This window comes from Notolepis coatsorum (genome assembly GCF_963971535.1).
Source record: "Notolepis coatsorum genome assembly, chromosome: 9".
In the NCBI taxonomy this organism is placed as follows: domain Eukaryota; kingdom Metazoa; phylum Chordata; class Actinopteri; order Aulopiformes; family Paralepididae; genus Notolepis; species Notolepis coatsorum.
This window is the reverse complement of record NC_140173.1, coordinates 18,327,139-18,347,689: the sequence shown is the minus strand read 5'-3', so window position 1 is coordinate 18,347,689 and position 20,551 is coordinate 18,327,139. Positions and strand designations below refer to the sequence as shown.

The 20,551-nt window shown below is 42.9% G+C and overlaps 1 protein-coding gene across 1 annotated transcript; it reads left to right on the top strand.

Annotated features, from left to right (window-relative positions):
- Positions 1 to 402: 402 nt before the first annotated feature.
- On the top strand, positions 403 to 19,691 carry LOC311234266 (pseudouridylate synthase TRUB1-like). Its single transcript, XM_084321402.1, has 8 exons — positions 403 to 572; positions 710 to 808; positions 3,723 to 3,778; positions 5,576 to 5,657; positions 11,698 to 11,770; positions 12,664 to 12,803; positions 18,325 to 18,381; positions 18,700 to 19,691. The coding sequence occupies exons 1-8, from the start codon at positions 431 to 433 to the stop codon at positions 19,557 to 19,559; spliced, it is 1,509 nt and encodes a 502-aa protein (XP_084177528.1). The 5' UTR covers positions 403 to 430; the 3' UTR covers positions 19,560 to 19,691.
- The last annotated feature ends 860 nt before the right edge of the window (positions 19,692 to 20,551 follow it).

Here is a 20,551-nt window from a genome sequence, read left to right as displayed (position 1 = left end):
CCTTGGAGATGTTATGTGCCCGGTTTTACATTATAGTATAACACAATGAGCCACGTGGACCGAGAATGAAGGATGGCGGAAAACCGTTCGCTGTACTCGATAATGATAACCACCACCACGCCAAAACATTTCACGTTGATTAATAATACAAGTTCCACTGTCTCTACCCGTGTGGGGAAGAACAACTACAGAAGGAACATAATGTCATGACATGTATGAAAGGTGCTTTATAAATACTTACTTACTTACTTACTTACTGTATATTATTGTATATATATTTATATACACATTTATTTTTTAAATAATAATAACAAATAAACGGATGTTACACTCCGGTACAGCAGGTGGCGGTATGCATCTTACAACACGTCGGTTTGCGATCCGCCATTAAACTCAGAACAACAACACGCTGGCGGCGGCTGCAGGTCTGATGATGAGCGGACCGGCTCTTGTTCCTAAAACCGTGTCTCTGTCGACACTCAAGTCACTCAACGGAATCTTCGCGGTTTACAAAAAACAAGGACCGACGTCCGCGGACGTGTTGAACGCGTTAAAAGAAGCCTTGCTGAAAGGTACTGCCGTCACCGTGTCTCTGCGTGACGTCGTCCTCATGTCGTCTGTGTGGCGGCGACTCGGACCGTTGGTGTTGTTCTGCTGGTTGGTGTTGTTGTTGTTGTTGTATTAACGCTGCGTGTTGTTGTTGTTGTAGAAGCTGGTGTGAAGAACCCGAACCCCCGGAAGAGAAAGAAGCAGGAGCTGAAAATGGGCCACGGGGGAACTCTGGACAGCGCCGCCTCCGGTGTACTGGGTGAGGGGGGGGGGCTGGTGTACTGGGTGAGGGGGGGGCTTGTGTACTGGGTGAGGGGGGGCTTGTGTACTGGGTGAGGGGGGGGGGCTGGTGTACTGGGTGAGGGGGGGGGGCTGGTGTACTGGGTGAGGGGGGGGCTGGTGTACTGGGTGAGGGGGTCTGGTGTACTGGGTGAGGGGGGGCTGGTGTACTGGGTGAGGGGGGGCTGGTGTACTGGGTGAGGGGGCTGGTGTACTGGGTCGAGGGCGGGCTGGTGTACTGGGTGAGGGGGGGCTGGTGTACTGGGTTGAGGGGGGGCTGGTGTACTGGGTGAGGGGGGGCTGGTGTACTGGGTCGAGGGGGGGCTGGTGTACTGGGTGAGGGGGGGCTGGTGTACTGGGTGAGGGGGGGGCTGGTGTACTGGGTGAGGGGGGGCTTGTGTACTGGGTGAGGGGGGGGGGCTGGTGTACTGGGTCGAGGGGGGGCTTGTGTACTGGGTGAGGGGGGGGGCTGGTGTACTGGGTGAGGGGGGGGCTGGTGTACTGGGTGAGGGGGGGGCTGGTGTACTGGGTGAGGGGGGGCTGGTGTACTGGGTCGAGGGGGGGGCTGGTGTACTGGGTGAGGGGGTCTGGTGTACTGGGTCGAGGGGGGTCTGGTGTACTGGGTGAGGGGGGGCTGGTGTACTGGGTTGAGGGGGGGCTGGTGTACTGGGTGAGGGGGGGCTGGTGTACTGGGTGAGGGGGGGCTGGTGTACTGGGTGAGGGGGGGGCTGGTGTACTGGGTGAGGGGGGGGCTGGTGTACTGGGTGAGGGGGGGCTGGTGTACTGGGTGAGGGGGGCTGGTGTACTGGGTGAGGGGGGCTGGTGTACTGGGTCGAGGGGGGGCTGGTGTACTGGGTGAGGGGGGGGGCTGGTGTACTGGGTGAGGGGGGGGCTGGTGTACTGGGTGAGGGGGGGCTGGTGTACTGGGTGAGGGGTGGACAGTAATTGATGTTGGGCACGTGACACCCGTCTACAGGTCTTGTTCTGTCATTTATTATTATTATTATTATTATTATTATTATTATTATTATTATTATTATTATTATTATTATTATTATTATCATGTATAGTGACATAAAATAAAAACAGACCTATCTGCACAGAGTTACACATAGCCCCTTTCGTGACTGTGATGCACCGAGTGAATCCACAGTCACACTCAGGTGTACCGCGACCAGTTTAAAAAAGAACTACCAAGCGTGATCGGGGGGCTGGGGGTGGGTCAAAAATATATCGTATATGAATTTCAAAGATACCCAGTGTACAATAATGGGTTTAACACAGCTTTACAGTGGGGTCTGGAAGCTCGGAGTTGCTAATAAACAGTTTAAATCATTGTTACAAAGCGTGTACTTACAGAGCGAGCCGTGCATTTCCGCCATTGGCGTCACCGCGCATGCGCACCAGGCAGCCAAATGCCTGGTGCGCATGCGCGGTGACACCAATGGCGGAAATAGACGGCTCGCTCTGTAAGTACCACTCGTTTTGTAACAATGATTTTAACTGTACCTGAGCTCTGTCTACCTGAGCTCTGTCTACCTGAGCTCTGACCACCTGAGCTCTGACTACCTGAGCTCTGTCTACCTGAGCTCTGTCTACCTGAGCTCTGTCTACCTGAGCTCTGTCTACCTGAGCTCTGACTACCTGAGCTCTGTCTACCTGAGCTCTGACTACCTGAGCTCTGTCTACCTGAGCTCTGACTACCTGAGCTCTGTCTACCTGAGCTCTGTCTACCTGAGCTCTGACCACCTGAGCTCTGTCTACCTGAGCTCTGTCTACCTGAGCTCTGTCTACCTGAGCTCTGACTACCTGAGCTCTGTCTACCTGAGCTCTGTCTACCTGAGCTCTGACTACCTGAGCGCTGACTACCTGAGCTCTGTCTACCTGAGCTCTGTCTACCTGAGCTCTGTCTACCTGAGCTCTGTCTACCTGAGCTCTGTCTACCTGAGCTCTGACTACCTGAGCTCTGTCTACCTGAGCTCTGTCTACCTGAGCTCTGTCTACCTGAGCTCTGACTACCTGAGCGCTGACTACCTGAGCTCTGTCTACCTGAGCTCTGTCTACCTGAGCTCTGACTACCTGAGCTCTGTCTACCTGAGCTCTGTCTACCTGAGCTCTGACTACCTGAGCTCTGACCACCTGAGCTCTGACTACCTGAGCTCTGTCTACCTGAGCTCTGTCTACCTGAGCTCTGACTACCTGAGCTCTGTCTACCTGAGCTCTGTCTACCTGAGCTCTGTCTACCTGAGCTCTGTCTACCTGAGCTCTGACTACCTGAGCTCTGTCTACCTGAGCTCTGTCTACCTGAGCTCTGACCACCTGAGCTCTGACTACCTGAGCTCTGTCTACCTGAGCTCTGTCTACCTGAGCTCTGTCTACCTGAGCTCTGACTACCTGAGCTCTGTCTACCTGAGCTCTGTCTACCTGAGCTCTGTCTACCTGAGCTCTGTCTACCTGAGCTCTGTCTACCTGAGCTCTGACCACCTGAGCTCTGACCACCTGAGCTCTGTCTACCTGAGCTCTGTCTACCTGAGCTCTGTCTACCTGAGCTCTGTCTACCTGAGCTCTGTCTACCTGAGCTCTGACTACCTGAGCTCTGTCTACCTGAGCGCTGACTACCTGAGCTCTGTCTACCTGAGCTCTGTCTACCTGAGCTCTGACCACCTGAGCTCTGACTACCTGAGCTCTGACTACCTGAGCGCTGACTACCTGAGCTCTGTCTACCTGAGCTCTGACTACCTGAGTGCTGATCTCTGACTTTGATCTATTCATGTTCGATCAATCTGTGTCACATTTCGGTACCTTGAGACCTGAATCCAGTTAGAAAATAAACCGAATTCCAACGACGCGCAATAATAATAATGATAGAGTATTTTTCTCTCTGTTTCTTTCAGTTGTTGGTATTGGAAGCGGCACGAAAATGCTCAGCACCATGCTGGCCGGCTCAAAGGTGAGAATTTAAAATGCTTTTTGAAATATGACATAATACACAATGGGTTACTCTGATTGGCCCATCGGTCACATCTAGCTGAGAGGATACTGTGCTTCTAGAGGTTCTCTGAGACACCCGGGGGATCTGAGAGGAACTCCTGAGCAACTTGCCATTTCTATAATAATACTCTTAAGTAAATGGTAAATGGCCATACAAATGTATATGAGGAAATATAAGCTCTCAGTATAAATGAGCCAGACATATATTAGAGGATGAAGTCACTCAGTATAAATGAGCCAGATATATTAGAGGATGATGAAGTTTGATTGATTGATTGATTGAAAACTTTATTAACAGATTGCAGAATGGGTACAATACAGTACAGCTCAATACACACAATTGTTAAGGGGATGCAGACCAGAGAAAGACTTTCGTCTTGTTTACATCAGGGTCCCCCATTTTCAATTCATCAGGACATATATGACATACATGACATACAGATAGTCAGTACTGCTACATCTATACATTTATGACATACCAGATTTGCAAATACAGTACTGTTTGTGATACAGAAGGAGTCAAGAAAAGGGAGTATATACATTTGACGTAGAAACTGTACATTGGAGGAGGTTGGGTGGGGGGGGTTGGGTACGTTGGGATATTGACAACCATACTGGGTAATTTACGTTGGGGGGGGGGGGGGGCACACTGTATAAACAAGCAAAACTGTACATTGAGGAGGGGGGGGGGGAGACACTGTACAAACAAACAAAATTGTACATTGGACTATTGACAACCATACTAGGTAAATTACTGTACATTGGAGGGGGTTGGGTTAGGATATTTACAGGGGCCAGTGTTGAATTGCAGTCTCCCGTAGGTGTCCCTTGAGAGAGGTTTTGAAAGTGGGTAGTGATCCACATTCCTTTACAGCTTTGGGTAGGGCGTTCCACATTGATGTGGCATAATTGCGAAACGTGTTTAGTCCCTTATTTGAGCCGAATCTGGGTTTAACATGATTTGTGGAGCTCCCTCTGGTGTTGTGATCGTGGTATTCACTGACCTTTGGGAAGTATTTTGACATGTACATGGGTACCTTGGTCGTGTAGTGTATCTTGTAGACCAGGCCCATTGCAAGTTGCTGTACTCTGTCGTCTACTCTAAGCCATCCTAGGTTGTCAAAGTGGGCAGGGGTGAGGTGGGTTCTAGGAGTAAGGTCAAGCAGTAGTCTGACCAGTTTGTTTTGAGATGTTTGTAATTTTGTTTTTAGCGCCTTTGAGGTGCTTTGGTACCATGAGTCACTCAGTATAAATGAGCCAGACATTAGAGGATAAATACTCTCAGTATAAATTAGCCAGATATATTAGAGGATGATGAAGACACTCTGTATAAATGAGCCAGACATATTGATTGAACATAGTGATTAGTGAACAGCGGTGGACCTAAGATTAAACGTCACAATACCTCCAGAAATTCATACCATCTACAAACAAAATGGTGGTGGGGGTGTTTTCAGAAAGACCAAGAGAAACACGTCCCACTGTAGACCCTAACTAACCCCACTGTAGACCCTAACTAACCCCACTGTAGACCCTAACTAACCCCACTGTAGACCCTAACTAACCCCACTGTAGAACCTAACTAACCCCACTGTAGACCCTAACTAACCCCACTGTAGACCCTAACTAACCCTACTGTAGACCCTAACTAACCCCACTGTAGACCCTAACCCTACTGCCTACACAGCTCTCCAGGATTTCTAAACGCTCGAAAAGGAGTGACGACATATTCATGTGTACATTTGTTTTGTTCTAGAAATACCTGGCTGTGGGAGAACTGGGGAAAGCAACGGATACCCTGGATGCCACCGGAGCCCTGACCCACGAGGAAGCGTTTGGTAAGAAATACATCATTAAACACACAGAAACATACATCATTAAACATATAGAAACATACATCATTAAACATATAGAAACATACATCATTAAACATATAGAAACATACATTATTAAACATATAGAAACATACATCATTAAACATATAGAAACATACATCATTAAACATATAGAAACATACATCATTAAACATATAGAAACATACATCATTAAACATATAGAAACATACATCATTAAACACTGGTAGAAACATAGATTATTAAACGTATAGAAACATACATCATTAAACATAGAAACATACATCATTAAACATATAGAAACATACATCATTAAACACTTTTAGAAACATACATTATTAAACACTGGTTAAAAAAAAACTCTTCAACGACAGATTAGATAAATTCATTGATAAACATAATTTACTTACCGATAGCCAGTATGGATTCAGATCAAACCGGTCAACATCACTAGCATTAATAGAACTTATTGAAAAAAATCACAAATTCCATAGATAATGAAAAAAAAAAAACATGTAGCCGGAGCAGGGAACAAAATAAGCACCCGCCAAGCGCCAATAGCATGTAGATTTACTCTTTGGCTGGTAAATTATGGAGGCTACTCGCCACCCTGGCATGTACAAAAATTGGGAGCCAACTTTCTGAATTTTCATTAAAAGAAATTGCTTCTGTGTCAGCAGTCTCTTCTATAGGTGACGTGTCTGTGTGTCCGTTCGTAGCATGAGAGGAGTGCACCGCTTACTTACTTAAATTGTGGAAGTGGAACACAAGTTACTTAACGTTACACAGGTCGAGGAGCTATGCACGCTTAGCTTGCTAACGTTAGATAGCAGTGTTTATAAGGAGTCGTCTGCCAACAAATATGTTGTTTCAACAAATGTATTCACAAAATTGATTACCATCCAAACGTTATTGAAGACTCCTGTGACCAGTAAGTAGGTACTACATACGTCTCAACTTTTATTAACTATTTTTGACCGGAGCAATATGCGCAAATGTTCTACGTTATATGCGTAAATGTCCGCTTTGTGTCTAAAGTCAAGACTCGACAGTGCACTGCAACATAGCTGCAGTTAGTCGCTTGTTCACCAACAATCTCAACATTTGTATCCTAGACATTTTCAACAAGTCAAAGGAAGACAAATATTAGCTAGCTTAACTAGCGTTAGCTCAAAAGCACAGAACCGGACGACTGTTCTGCTAGCTAGCGATAACAACAATAATACTTCCGGTCGGGGGGTTTCAAAATAAAAGAGCAAAGTCTAAAACACAGAAACTTTAAAAAAATGTAAACAAAAAAAGATCGGTTCCTTCTCCGTGTGGATGTACACACAATTGTCTATACAACGGTGATCAGAATGCATGTTGCCACGCAATTTGACATGACGTCTCAGGTGGCTACTGGATAGAACAGAATGGTAGCCAACACTTATGATTTGTGATTGATTGATTGTTAATTATGAAATGTTAATCTTATTGTTTTTAATAGTGTTTTTGAGAGAGTATTTGAATACTCATTCGGAAACACCAAGGACTATTCAAAGCCTGTAAAATGGTATTCAGGACAGCCCTACCCTAAATATATATGTTTTAATAAATTATCTGCATTTTAAACTATTAACGCTGACTCATTCCTTCAGTCCACTCAAAAGTATGCTAATATTCCATATGTTGTTTATGATATTAATTGAAAATTGCATATGAGAGTATTATATAGTAATAATAACACATGGCGATATACTAAAAAGCTATTTATCATTTTTGGCTGGTAAAAAATCTGCCTGGCTGGTCGTTTTTTAAAATCTACCAGCCACCTTGGCTGGTAAGCCAAAAAGTTCCCTGAGCCGGAGTATTCATTGATCTAAAAAAAAAAGGTAAATGGTTGCTTTTTTATATAGCGCTTTTATCCAAAGCGCTTTACAAATTGTTAATCACATTTTACCCATTCACTCACACATTCACACACCGACGGCGGAGGCAACCATGCAAGGTGCCAACCTGCTCATCGGGAGCAATTAGGGGTTAAGTGTCTTGCTCAAGGACACATCGATGTGGGGCGGCTTTGGCTCAGGGGTAGAGCGGGTCGTCCAATGATCGAAGGGTTGGTGGTTCGAATCCCGCTCAAGCCCATGTCCATCCCATCGCCGTTGTGTCCTTGGGCAAGACACTTAACCTACTTGCCTCGTATGAATGTGTATGCATGTGAATGTGAACGGAGGGGCCGTAGGCGATGATTATTCGCCACGCTTCCGTGAGTGAATGAATGAATGAATGAAAACTTTATTAACAGATTGCAGAATGGGTACAGTACAGTACAGCTCAATACATACAATTGTTAAGGGGATGCAGACCAGAGAAAGACTTTCGTCTTGTTTACATCAGGGTCCCCCATTTTCAATTCATCGTAACATATATGACATACATGACATACAGATAGACAGTACTGCTCCATCTATACATTTATGACATACCAGATTTGCAATTACAGTACTGTTTGTGATACAAAAAGAGTCCAGAAAGAAAAGAGTATATACATTAGGCGTGGAAACTGTACATTGGATTGGGTAGGTGGGGACTGTACATTGGAGGTGGTTGGGTGGGGGGGGTGGGGGGGGGGGGGTGGGGGGGGTTGGTTAGGAGTGTGGGGGGGGGGGGGTTCGTTAGGAGTGGGGGGGGGGGGGGGGGGGTTGGGTAGGGGGGGGGGGGGTTGGGTAGGAGGGGTGAGTGGGGGACACTGTACAACTGTACAAACAACACTGTACATTGGATTATTGACAAGACCATACTTGGTAATTTACTGTACATTGGAGGGGGTTGTGTTCGGACATTTACAGGGGCCAGTTTCGGGTTGCAGTCTCCCTTAGGTGTTTTTTGAGAGTGTTTTTGAAAGTGGGTAGTGATTCACATTCCTTTACAGCTTTGGGTAGGGCGTTCCACATTGATGTGGCATAATTGCGAAACGTGTTTAGTCCCTTGTTTGAGCCGAATCTGGGTTTAACATGATTTGTGGAGCTCCCTCTGGTGTTGTGATCGTGGTATTCACTGACCTTTGGGAAGTATTTTGTCATGTACATGGGTACCTTGGTCGTGTAGTGTATCTTGTAGACCAGGCCCATTGCAAGTTGCTGTACTCTGTCGTCTACTCTAAGCCATCCTAGGTTGTCAAAGTGGGCAGGGGTGAGGTGGGTTCTAGGAGTAAGGTCAAGCAGTAGTCTGACCAGTTTGTTTTGAGATGTTTGTAATTTTGTTTTTAGCGCCTTTGAGGTGCTTTGGTACCATGAGGTGCAAGCATAGTCGTAGTACCCTTGAATGAGTGCTCCTGCTAGAGTCTTCAGGGCAGCTCTGGCTGCAATTGTAGCTTACCACCACCGGTATGACTGTGTATGAACGAATAATGGACTCTGTGAAGCGCTCTGGGTGTCATGAAGAGCGCTATATAAATCCAAGCCATCATTATCATTATTATTATCGACACGCTGCCCGGGAGGAGCAGGAATCGAACCGGGAACCTCCGGATTGCACGACTGCTCTACCTCTTGCCCCGTTGCCCCCTAAAAAAAAGCGTTTGATACTATCAATCATGATATATTAATCAGGAAATTGGAACGATATGGGATCAGGGGGGTAGTATTGGATTGGGTTGGATTGGGTGAGAAGCTATCTAAATAAAAGGCAACAATTTGTGATGATGAGAGATTATAAATCTGAATTTTTGGACATTGCTTGTGGCGTCCCGGCAGGGGTCAGTGTTGGGTCCAAAAGCTTTCATCTTGTACATAAACGATGTAAAGTATCTAATATATTTAAATGTATTTTATTTGCGGATGACACTAATCTATTTTGTTCTGGTGAGAATATTCAGCAGCTTTTAGAGGTCATTACATCTGAAATGAAGAAATTAAAAAGATAGAAACCTCATAAAATTTTAGCAAAACTAAAATTATGTTATTTGGAAACTGTAGATTAAATACTCAAGTACAAGTTAAAATAAATGATGTGATTATTGAAAGAGTATATGAAAATACATTTCTAGGTGTAATAATGAACTGTCAAGAAGCATTTCAGTCATGAGTAAAGTAAAGCACCTTCTGGATCAAAAATCACTCTACACTCTACTGTTCACTAGTTTTACCATATTTAAATTACTGCGCTGAAGTCTGGGGAAACACTTATAATTCTACACTACAACCACTTTTTATACTCCAAGAAAGAGCCATAAGGATAGTTCACATTGCAGATTATCATGATCACACAAACCATATTATTTTTAAACTCAAAAACATTAAAGTTAACTGATCGTGTGGAATTTAAAACGGCACAATTAATGTATGAAGCAAAAGGTAATGTACTTCCAGGAAACAAAAACTGTTCTTTGAAAGAGAGGGGTGTTATAATCTGAGGGGAGAACTCAATTTAAAAGTTCTTAGTGTACGCACTACCATGAGAAGACACTGCATTTCCATATGTGGAGTGAAACTGTGGAACAGTCTGAATGTAGTGCTAAAACAATGTTCAAACATGAGACAATTCAAACTGAATTATAAGGAAATAATTTAAATCGGTTTCTTTCATGTTTTACACACATATATATATATTTATTATTATTTTTTTTTTTTAGGTTTTGAATATATATATTTGAGGTGGGCATAGATAATTTTTTTTAATCTAGATTAATCTATCTGCAATCCTGGATTTAATCTAGATTAATCTAGATTAAAATGACTAAAAAAAAAAAAAAAAACTGCCAAAGGCATTCAAAATATGTGTTCTACCCAAATAATGCATTACAGACTGTTTGAAAAAGCTGTTTTGCTATGATAATTGGTAATGAAATATCAAAATAATGTTCAATAAGATGTACTTGTGTTTAATAAGTTGTTTTATTCAGAAGTTAACACAAATAAATAATATTACCAGTACAGTACAGTATCTAGCACTCTCAGGAGCAAAACAGAAAGAATCATTTAAAACTTGAACTATGTGAATTTTTTTTTTTTTTTTTTTTTTAAGATTAATGCGTTAATTATATTATCACGCGATACTAGTATAGCGTTAACGCAGCACGTTAACGGCCCAGCTCTAATATATATATATATATTTGTTTTTTAAGGTTTTAAATTACCGTAGTAAGGAATTACATTAATTTTGAGTAGTGGAAAATGGGTAGGATTAAATAAGTGTACTTCTTCCTACTCCTTTTCGAACATGTAAATTGAGTTATGTTCTGTTTTTGTTTTTTTATTACATATTTTTTCCATTTCATTGCTAGAGAGTAGAGATCAATGATTGTTCAAAAATAAAGATAAAAAAAAACACTGGTAGAAACTTAAATTATTAAACACTGGTAGAAACATACATTCATTAAACACTGGTAGAAACATACATTCATTAAACACTGGTAGAAACATACATTCATTAAACACTGGTAGAAACATACATTCATTAAACACTGGTAGAAACATACATCATTAAACACTGGTAGAAACATACATTCATTAAACACTGGTAGAAACATACATTCATTAAACACTGGTAGAAACATACATCATTAAACACTGGTAGAAACATACATTCATTAAACACTGGTAGAAACATACATTATTAAACACTGGTAGAAACATACATTATTAAACACTGGTAGAAACATACATTCATTACAAGAGACAAATATTCTATTTTACATATTGTGATTAAAAGTTTCAAGTTTGTTTATTATTTGTCACAGCAAAATACAGGATACTTTATGATGAAATGCTTATTTCTGTATGAGCCCCTGAGAGTGTGCTACATACAGTAAAAAGAAAGTAAGTAAGTAAAAACAAAAATAAAAAAAAGGTAATTAAGAAGTAAGTAAAAACACATTCATCCATGTACATGTGGATGTGTGTGCAGTGAGTGTAGATGATGGGTTGTTACATAGTGTCATTGAGCATCCTGATGGCCTGGGGATAGAAGCTCCTTCTGAGATTATATACCTAAAATACCTCTCCTAATGTGTTGTTGATCATGTGATACTGCCCCACAGGTCACATAACCCGCATGGATTTTGAGGAGAAGTTGAAAATATTCACTGGGGAAATCATGCAAGTCCCTCCACTGTGAGTTAAACCCAAGTCTCTCATATTTCTTACCGCCTTCTTCACCAAACAGTCTTGTCATATTTCTTACCGCCTTCTTCACCAAACAGTCTTGTCATATTTCTTACCACCTTCTTCACCAAACAATCTGTCATATTTCTTACCGCCTTCTTCACCAAACAGTCTGTCATATTTCTTACCGCCTTCTTCACCAAACAGTCTGTCATATTTCTTACCGCCTTCTTCACAAACAGTGTCATATTTCTTACCGCCTTCTTTCTTACCGCCTTCTTCACCAAACAGTTTCTATATGTTTGTAAACTGTTTTATTCTTTTAAATAGTTGGAATCGCCGATGGATTATTTTGCTCCAAAGATTAGCAACATTTAAACAATGTTTTTTTATATAACTTTCTTCAAGTTCCAACCCTCTGTATTGGTTTGACTCACTATATTCCTCTAACACATAGTACACCATCACTCCTCTAACACATAGTACACCATCACTCCTCTAACACATAGTACACCATCACTCCTCTAACACATAGTACACCATCACTCCTCTAACACAGTACACCATCACTCCTCTAACACATAGTACACCATCACTCCTCTAACACATAGTACACCATCACTCCTCTAACACATAGTACACCATCACTCCTCTAACACATAGTACACCATCACTCCTCTAACACATAGTACACCATCACTCCTCTCTAGTGATGGTGATGGTGTACTATGTGTTAGAGGAGTGATGGTATACTATGTAAAGAAATTGTTTCAAGGTTCATCTGGAGGATCTTTAAGTGTTTGTCTTACTTATTCAGTCAGTGAAGACTGATAGCTCAGTAGACTGATAGTAGACTGATAGCTCAGATAACCATCTTGTGTGATTTCTTTTGTTCTTTTTAGCTACTCTGCATTGAAACAGGATGGCAAGCGGCTGTCTGTATTGGTCAAGCAAGGCCACGTTGTGGTGCCAAAACCTGCAAGACCGGTCACTGTTTACAACCTGACCCTGAAGGAGTTTAGTCCCCCTCTCTTCACACTGGGTTAGTCTCTCTCTCGCTCTCGCTCTCGCTCTCTATCTCTATATATACTGGGTTAGTACTTCTATCTCTCTTTAGATTAAAAAAAAAAAAAAAAACGACCAGCTAGCGAGATTTTTTACCAGCCAGAAATAGCTTTTTAGTAGGGATGCTCGATATTGGCTTTTATACCGATATTGTCCAACTCTTAATTTCCGATACCAATATATGCAGGGTTTCCCCCCCCAAACATTTTTATAATTTCAGGTAATTAACATTACATATCTCTTGTTGTGGAATTAACTCAACATTATGCATACTTTTGACAATAAATAAAAAATTAAAATAAAAAAGATTTGAAAACCGATACCGATATTTTCCGATATCACAGGCTATATACATATTTAAATCAATATCTTCCCTTTGAATAAAATAGGCTCAGGAATCAGGATTGTTAAATATTTTACAATATTTTTGCTAATGAAGTGAAATATTTATTATCATCAACTTTCCATCACAGTCGAGAATGCAGCTGTGACCGCGTCCCCGACCGCCAAGAACCTTGGTGTTGTCCTCGACGACCAGTTGAACTTCTCTGCTCACATCGCAGCGACAACCAGAACCTGCCGATTCCTCCTGAGCAACGTCAGAAGGATCCGCCCCTTCCTGACAAAAGAAGCCACCCAACTCCTCGTCCAATCAACAGTCATCTCCCGCCTCGACTACTGCAACGCACTGCTCGCTGGCCTCCCGGCCACTGCCACTAAGCCTCTTCAACTCATTCAGAACGCAGCGGCCCGCCTGATCTCAAACCTACCGAAGTCGGCCCATGTCACCCCACTTCTTAGGGACCTGCACTGGCTCCCCATTGCTGCACGAATCCGCTTCAAGGCCCTCGACCTAGCATACCGTGCGGCAAAGGGAACTGCTCCCGCCTACCTCCGGTCAATGGTCTCTAACTACACACCCTCAAGACCCCTACGCTCTGCATCTTCTGGCCGCCTCAGACCTACTCCTATCCAAGCTCCGGGAGGGTCATCAAAGAGAAGTCGCCTATTCTCAATCCTTGCCCCACAATGGTGGAATGAACTACCCACCCCAGTTAGGACAGCCGAAACACGTCCAATCTTTCGCCGTCGACTAAAGACTCACTTCTTCAACCATTATCTGAATAAAAAAAAATTATCTAACCCTAACTAACCATACTGTCATGCACTTGTCCTAATAAACTAACCTACACTGTAGCACTCAACACTTTGATGAACATTGTTACTCAGCTGATAGAGTTGTGCCCTTCCTGATGGCTTGTCGTACAGAACTTGTAAGTCGCTTTGGATAAAAGCGTCAGCTAAATGACTAAATGTAAATGTAAATGTAAACTATCCAGTTAGTTTTTATAGTGTAACGCTACTTCAAATCATTGGACGTACAGAGAGGGAGAGGGAGAGACAGGCTCTCATTGTGTCCATATATCACAATAATAATCTCATATCACAATAATAATCGCATATATCACAATAATAATCTCATATCACAATAATAATCTCATATGTCCATATATCACAATAATAATATCATGTCTCCATATATCACAATAATAATCTTGTAACTGAGGGGTACAATTCCCTGACTGTATTGAGAGTATGGTATTATTAAACCACTACTTAGTTATGTACTTTAATTACTGGCCATACAGTACACGGTATATATGGTGAACACCCACACAAGAATACGGCTTAACAAAGAAAGTTATATTTAGAAGTATTTATTATCAGAGCAGCAACAATAGGTTACAATATTGAGAATTATGAATTGCGCTTATATGGCGAAGAACACTTAAGTAGGTCAAGAGCGTAAGTCCATGAGCATATTAAGATGGGTATAATTGACACCACCTGTAGCATAAGAATTACATAAGGCACACTCGTAGTCAGCTGGAGATACTAAGGGGGTTCCCTCCGGTTGTAAGCCAGCAGGGGAGAGGAATGGTCGGGAGCAAAGTCTGGATCAACGAGGAATAAAGAAGCTCCAGCTAGGGGAGGCGGTACATGTACTCCCCTTGATCGGCAAACAAAGCAGCAGCTATAATCCAAGTATGCTCGACAGCATGGATGAAAGCCAGCCAGCCTCTTCCTAGAGACGGGCTCGAGTGATGCTCCTCACGGGTAGATCCCACACAGCAGTGGGGTAGACGGTTCTCTGCTCCAGCAGCCACAGTACCGAAAGCAATATAATCCAGCCGGAAAAGGCTCTGCATTCGCCGGTGTAGATTCTCCTGTGCACGGTACTTCACATTTAACTAGGTCGAACTTGACGTTATTTCACTAAACTCTGACACTTGTACTATCCTATTCGCACATGTTATAAGTGCTCTATTTAGACACAAAGTTGCTCACTTCACTTGGTCGTTGACTCGTGGTGAAGGCTTTAACGTTTTGGATAAGACTAGACGTTACTTTGAACGAATGATGAACTGAATGAACTGAACGAACTGAACTGCTGCTGTTTCCACCTGCGCCGTATTTATACGTAAGGTGAATTATCTAGTGCCAACCTCAGTTCTGTCTCGTATTACTGCGCAAACCTGGACATGTTGAGACAAGCCTTGGCGGTGGCTTTGAACTCGAACTTGGGGGTATGGCCGTTGGCGCCTAGGGGTCGCTGTCCAATAGGAGAACGAATATTATGGTCTGGCTTGTACCTAGGTAAAGGGATATTCCGTGTATATATACAAAGAATATACAAGGGATATCAAACGATATACAAATATTATACAAGGGGTATCAAGCAATAAATATATATATTTGGTTTAATCTGACCCTTTGTAACAATCTCGTATCTCCATATATCACAATAATAATATCATATCTCCATATATCACAATAATAATCTCATATGTCCATATATCACAATAATAATCGCATATATCACAATAATAATCTCATCACAATAATAATCTCATATCACAATAATAATCTCATATCTCCATATATCACAATAATAATCTCGTATCTCCATATATCACAATAATAATATCATATGTCCATATATCACAATACGGCGGCACGGTGGTGTAGTGGTTAACACTGTCGCCTCACAGCAAGAAGGTCCAGGGTTCGATTCCCGCTTGGGGACTAGGTTTCCATGATGCCAGGTACCCAGGTGGGGTATCTCCCAGGCCTTTCTGTGTGGAGTTTGCATGTTCTCCCCGTGCTCGCAAGGGTTTCCCCCCCGATAAGATAAACCCAATGGAAAAACATGCACAACAACAGATCGCTAACGCTGTGGCGTCCTTGACGAAGACGGGCAGGAGCACTTGGATTGGTCCCCGGGTGCGGCCCTTGCCGATGCCTGTCTGCTCCCGGCTGCCCTTGGGGGGGAAGGACGACGGGATGGGTTAATCGCAGAGACGAATCGCATCGGCGATCCTACAAAGACAATGCATGCGTGTGTGTTCCGGTGTGTGTGTGTTGAGGATAATTGCATGCCAATTAACACTTTGATTGCCTAAGGTTAAATTCATGATATACCATCCGTTGCCAGCTCTATTTAACATGGAGAAGTTCCACTTCTTTGCAGGGCTATAACTTTTTAAATTCTATTGCTAGATTGCCATTATTAGGGCCCATTCAAGGTCCTATATGTATTGTTCATGGTGTAGCAACGTTACACTTTTTCATTCACATACCGTAATTCCTCTAATAGTGACCCGGGCTTGTATTTGCTTAAACTGTAGCGGGTACCAGGCTTTTATTAGGAGGAGGCATGTATAAGAGAGAGGCCTATATTTCTAATTTTCAAACGGATCATAATGAATAAATCAACATTTTGTGTCAGTTTGAACCCAGCAAAATGTACTGGGTTCATTTATTGAAACGAAGTACTGTATGAAATAGTAAACAGTGCAATTACAGGTGGTCACTGGTCATTTCAACGTTTTCAAAGTGAAATCAAGTAACTTTACCTTAGCAGCTCAGTATGCAGCTCAGTATATTAGTAACCCGGCTTGTATTAGGAGGTCGGCTTATAATTGCTTAGCTCAAGAGCACACCCGGCCATTAATAGAGACCCGGCTTGTAATTGAATACCGGTCACTATTAGAGGAATTACGGTATTCATACTAAAATATGATCTAAAGTATAAGTATGTTTTCATCTCTTTCTGCAGCTTTCTCCAGAACGTGATTTATAGCCCCAAATACATTATATTGATGATGAAATACAGTTTGGTAGGAATCTGTGCGAGATCAAACATTTCAATTGGACGTACTTCTAGAAGTTTCTACGTATCATCTGATATTGACCGGATGGGCGGGGGATCGTTTATAATTCCGTGGGCAACGTTTTACCATTCATCTAATGTGGGTCAAATGTTCATCATAGCAGTTAGTGTCGAACACGGTAATATTACACGCTAAAACTCACCCCAGTCTCCGCGGGCCGTTGGGCGATCAGCGTGGGGTAGACAGTTTTCCATTATGGGATGTTGAAATACCCGGTCCATTTCCAGGTTGTATAATAATATATACGTCCAAATCGTGTTGTTTTTTCGAGTTATTTGCAGCGATCGATGTTCACTGTGTGAAGACTGAGTCTCTCTAACATTAGCGAGTGCCCGGACCACATATGGAGTGAGTCCTGCCGGGTTAAAGGTAACATCCGTTTTTTCAATCTGTCGATCGGCCACCAGATGGCGGTCTTGAACCGCTAGAGGATTGAGAGGAGATCACACTTGTGTCTCAGGGCCCCGGAAAGGAAATATGATTCCGATCACAGACGTTTGAAATATTGATATCAAAGACGAGTTACGGCGTCTTCGGCAACTTGAGCATGGCGGGGAAGGACGCCTAAACTCGTCCTTTGGCAACTAAAGTGTTAAAGACCTCCGAACAGGTCCTGCATTATTATTATTATTATTATTATTATTATTATTATTATTATTATTATTATTATTATTATTATTATTATTATTATTATTATTATTATTATAATCGCATATATCACAATAATAATCTCATATCACAATAATAATCTATCACAATAATAATCTCATATCTCCATATATTACAATAATAATCTCATGTCTCCATATATCACAATAATAATCTCATATCTCCATATATTACAATAATAATCTCATGTCTCCATATATCACAATAATACTCTCGTATCTCCGTATATCACAATAATAATATATCTCCATATATCACAATAATAATCTCATATTGTCCATATATCACAATAATAATCTCATGTCTCCATATATCACAATAATAATCTCATGTCTCCATATATCACAATAATAATCTCATGTCTCCATATATCACAATAATAATCTCATGTCTCCATATATCACAATAATAATCTCCACATATCACAATAATAATCTCATATCCATATACGTATCACAATAATAATCTCTGGTGTCTCCATATATCACAATAATAATCTCCACATATCACAATAATAATCTCATGTCTCCATATATCACAATAATAATCTCATCTCCATATATCACAATAATAATCTCTGGTGTCTCCTAACAGATATTGAATGCGGTGGTGGGTTTTACGTCAGAAGCCTGGTGGACGACCTGGGAAAAGGTGAGAATCGGTGGGATATAAAATGTTGCTCTTGATGAGCCACACGTGGCATCATGTGTACAAGTGTTTATATAGCTAGCCTAGCTTAGCCCAAATGAATGAAGCCGATACGAACCACTAGCTTAGTTTAAAACTCCGGGAGAGGTGTTTTTGGCCAACAGCTAGTTCCATTCATTTGTGCTGAGCTGGGCTAGCTTGGCTTTCTGCTGAACGCACAGAGGCGAACACAGGGGGGGAAACTGGTCCGATGCTTAAGTGGTTAACCAAGAGTTTAATTGATATTCTGTGGTCTCACCCCCCCCCCCCCCCTCTCTCCAGCCCTGTCGTCATGCGCTCACGTCAAGGAGCTGATCCGGACCAAACAGGGACAGTTCACCTTGGAGGACCACGCACTGCGGGAGGACCGTTGGACCCTGGAACATGTCACGCTGTCCCTGCAGCCCTGCCCAGGATCAGAGGAGAAGAAGAACAACACAAACCTGCCGCCCTGCCCAGGATCAGAGGAGAAGAAGAACAACACAAACCTGCAGCCCTGCCCAGGATCAGAGCAGAAGAAGAACAACACAAACCTGCAGCCCTGCCCAGGATCAGAGCAGAAGAACAACACAAACCTGCAGCCCTGCCCAGGATCAGAGGAGAAGAAGAACAACACAAACCTGCAGCCCTGCCCAGGATCAGAGAAGAAGAACAACACAAACCTGCTGCCCTGCCCAGGATCAGAGCAGAAGAACAACACAAACCTGCTGCCCTGCCCAGGATCAGAGCAGAAGAACAACACAAACCTGCAGCCCTGCCCAGGATCAGAGGAGAAGAACAACACAAACCTGCAGCCCTGCCCAGGATCAGAGAAGAAGAACAACACAAACCTGCAGCCCTGCCCAGGATCAGAGGAGAAGAACAACACAAACCTGCAGCCCTGCCCAGGATCAGAGAAGAAGAACAACACAAACCTGCAGCCCTGCTCAGGATCAGAGCAGAAGAACAACACAAACCTGCAGCCCTGCCCAGGATCAGAGCAGAAGAACAACACAAACCTGCAGCCCTGCCCAGGATCAGAGCAGAAGAACAACACAAACCTGCTGCCCTGCTCAGGATCAGAGGAGAAGAACACAAACCTGCAGCCCTGCCCAGGATCAGAGCAGAAGAAGAAGAACTCCACAAGCTCAGGATCAGAGTAGAAGAAGAAGAACTCCACAAGCCTGCTGCCCTGCTCAGGATCAGAGCAGCAGAAGAAGAACACAAACCTGCAGCCCTGCTCAGGATCAGAGCAGAAGAAGAAGAACTCCACAAGCCTGCTGCCCTGCTCAGGTTCAGAGCAGCAGAAGAAGAACACAAACCTGCAGCCCTGCTCAGGATCAGAGCAGAAGAAGAAGAACTCCACAAGCCTGCTGCCCTGCTCAGGATCAGAGCAGCAGAAGAAGAACTCCACAAGCCTGCTGCCCTGCTGAGGATCAGAGCAGCAGAAGAAGAAGAACACAAGCCTGCTGCCCTGCTGAGGATCAGAGCAGCAGAAGAAGAAGAACACAAGCCTGCTGCCCTGCTCAGGATCAGAGCAGCAGAAGAAGAAGAACACAAACCTGCTGCCCTGCTCAGGATCAGAGCAGCAGAAGAAGAACTCCACAAGCCTGGGCACCGCCAGCTCAACAGCAGCCCCAGACGTCGTATGACGAGGTTGACGGGCTGAAGGCCACGAGACGAATGTGGATTTGCTGACTGGATCAGAGCGACCAGTCAGATTTGATCTTCCAATGGAATTTCAGAACTTGACATGAAGCCTTTTTGTTTCCCAGTTCTAAAGAGATCAAATTTGGTTTTGTGTGTTTTGCGCATGACTGGTTATGTTTAAAACTTATGTTTAGGACCGTTATGTCTAAGATTATTATGTTTAAAACGATTACGTCTTAAGACTATGTTTAAATAAAATCAATATGGGGAAAACCCTGTGATGGTCTTCACTTCAGAGTTTTGACCTTTTTGAACGAGGTGTATTTCTAGACAATTAAGGGTGGGAGATGGGAAGTGGAACGTCTTTGTGAACTGATTGATTTCAATTCTTTATATTGACAATATAAAAATATATATTGCATATAAATAAATAAAATATGCACCAGGAGGCATCATGTAAACACATGTTCTCCTAACCCAGACACAATTACCTGATGACGATCAT

Bases quoted from the DNA above. Each gene is read 5' to 3' on its own strand.
- LOC311234266 (XM_084321402.1), top strand. From the start codon at position 431: ATGATGAGCGGACCGGCTCTTGTTCCTAAAACCGTGTCTCTGTCGACA. The intron at 573-709 runs GTACTGCCGTCA...TTGTTGTTGTAG, and splicing joins AAAAGAAGCCTTGCTGAAAG to AAGCTGGTGTGAAGAACCCG. The intron at 18,382-18,699 runs GTGAGAATCGGT...CCCTCTCTCCAG, and splicing joins GGTGGACGACCTGGGAAAAG to CCCTGTCGTCATGCGCTCAC.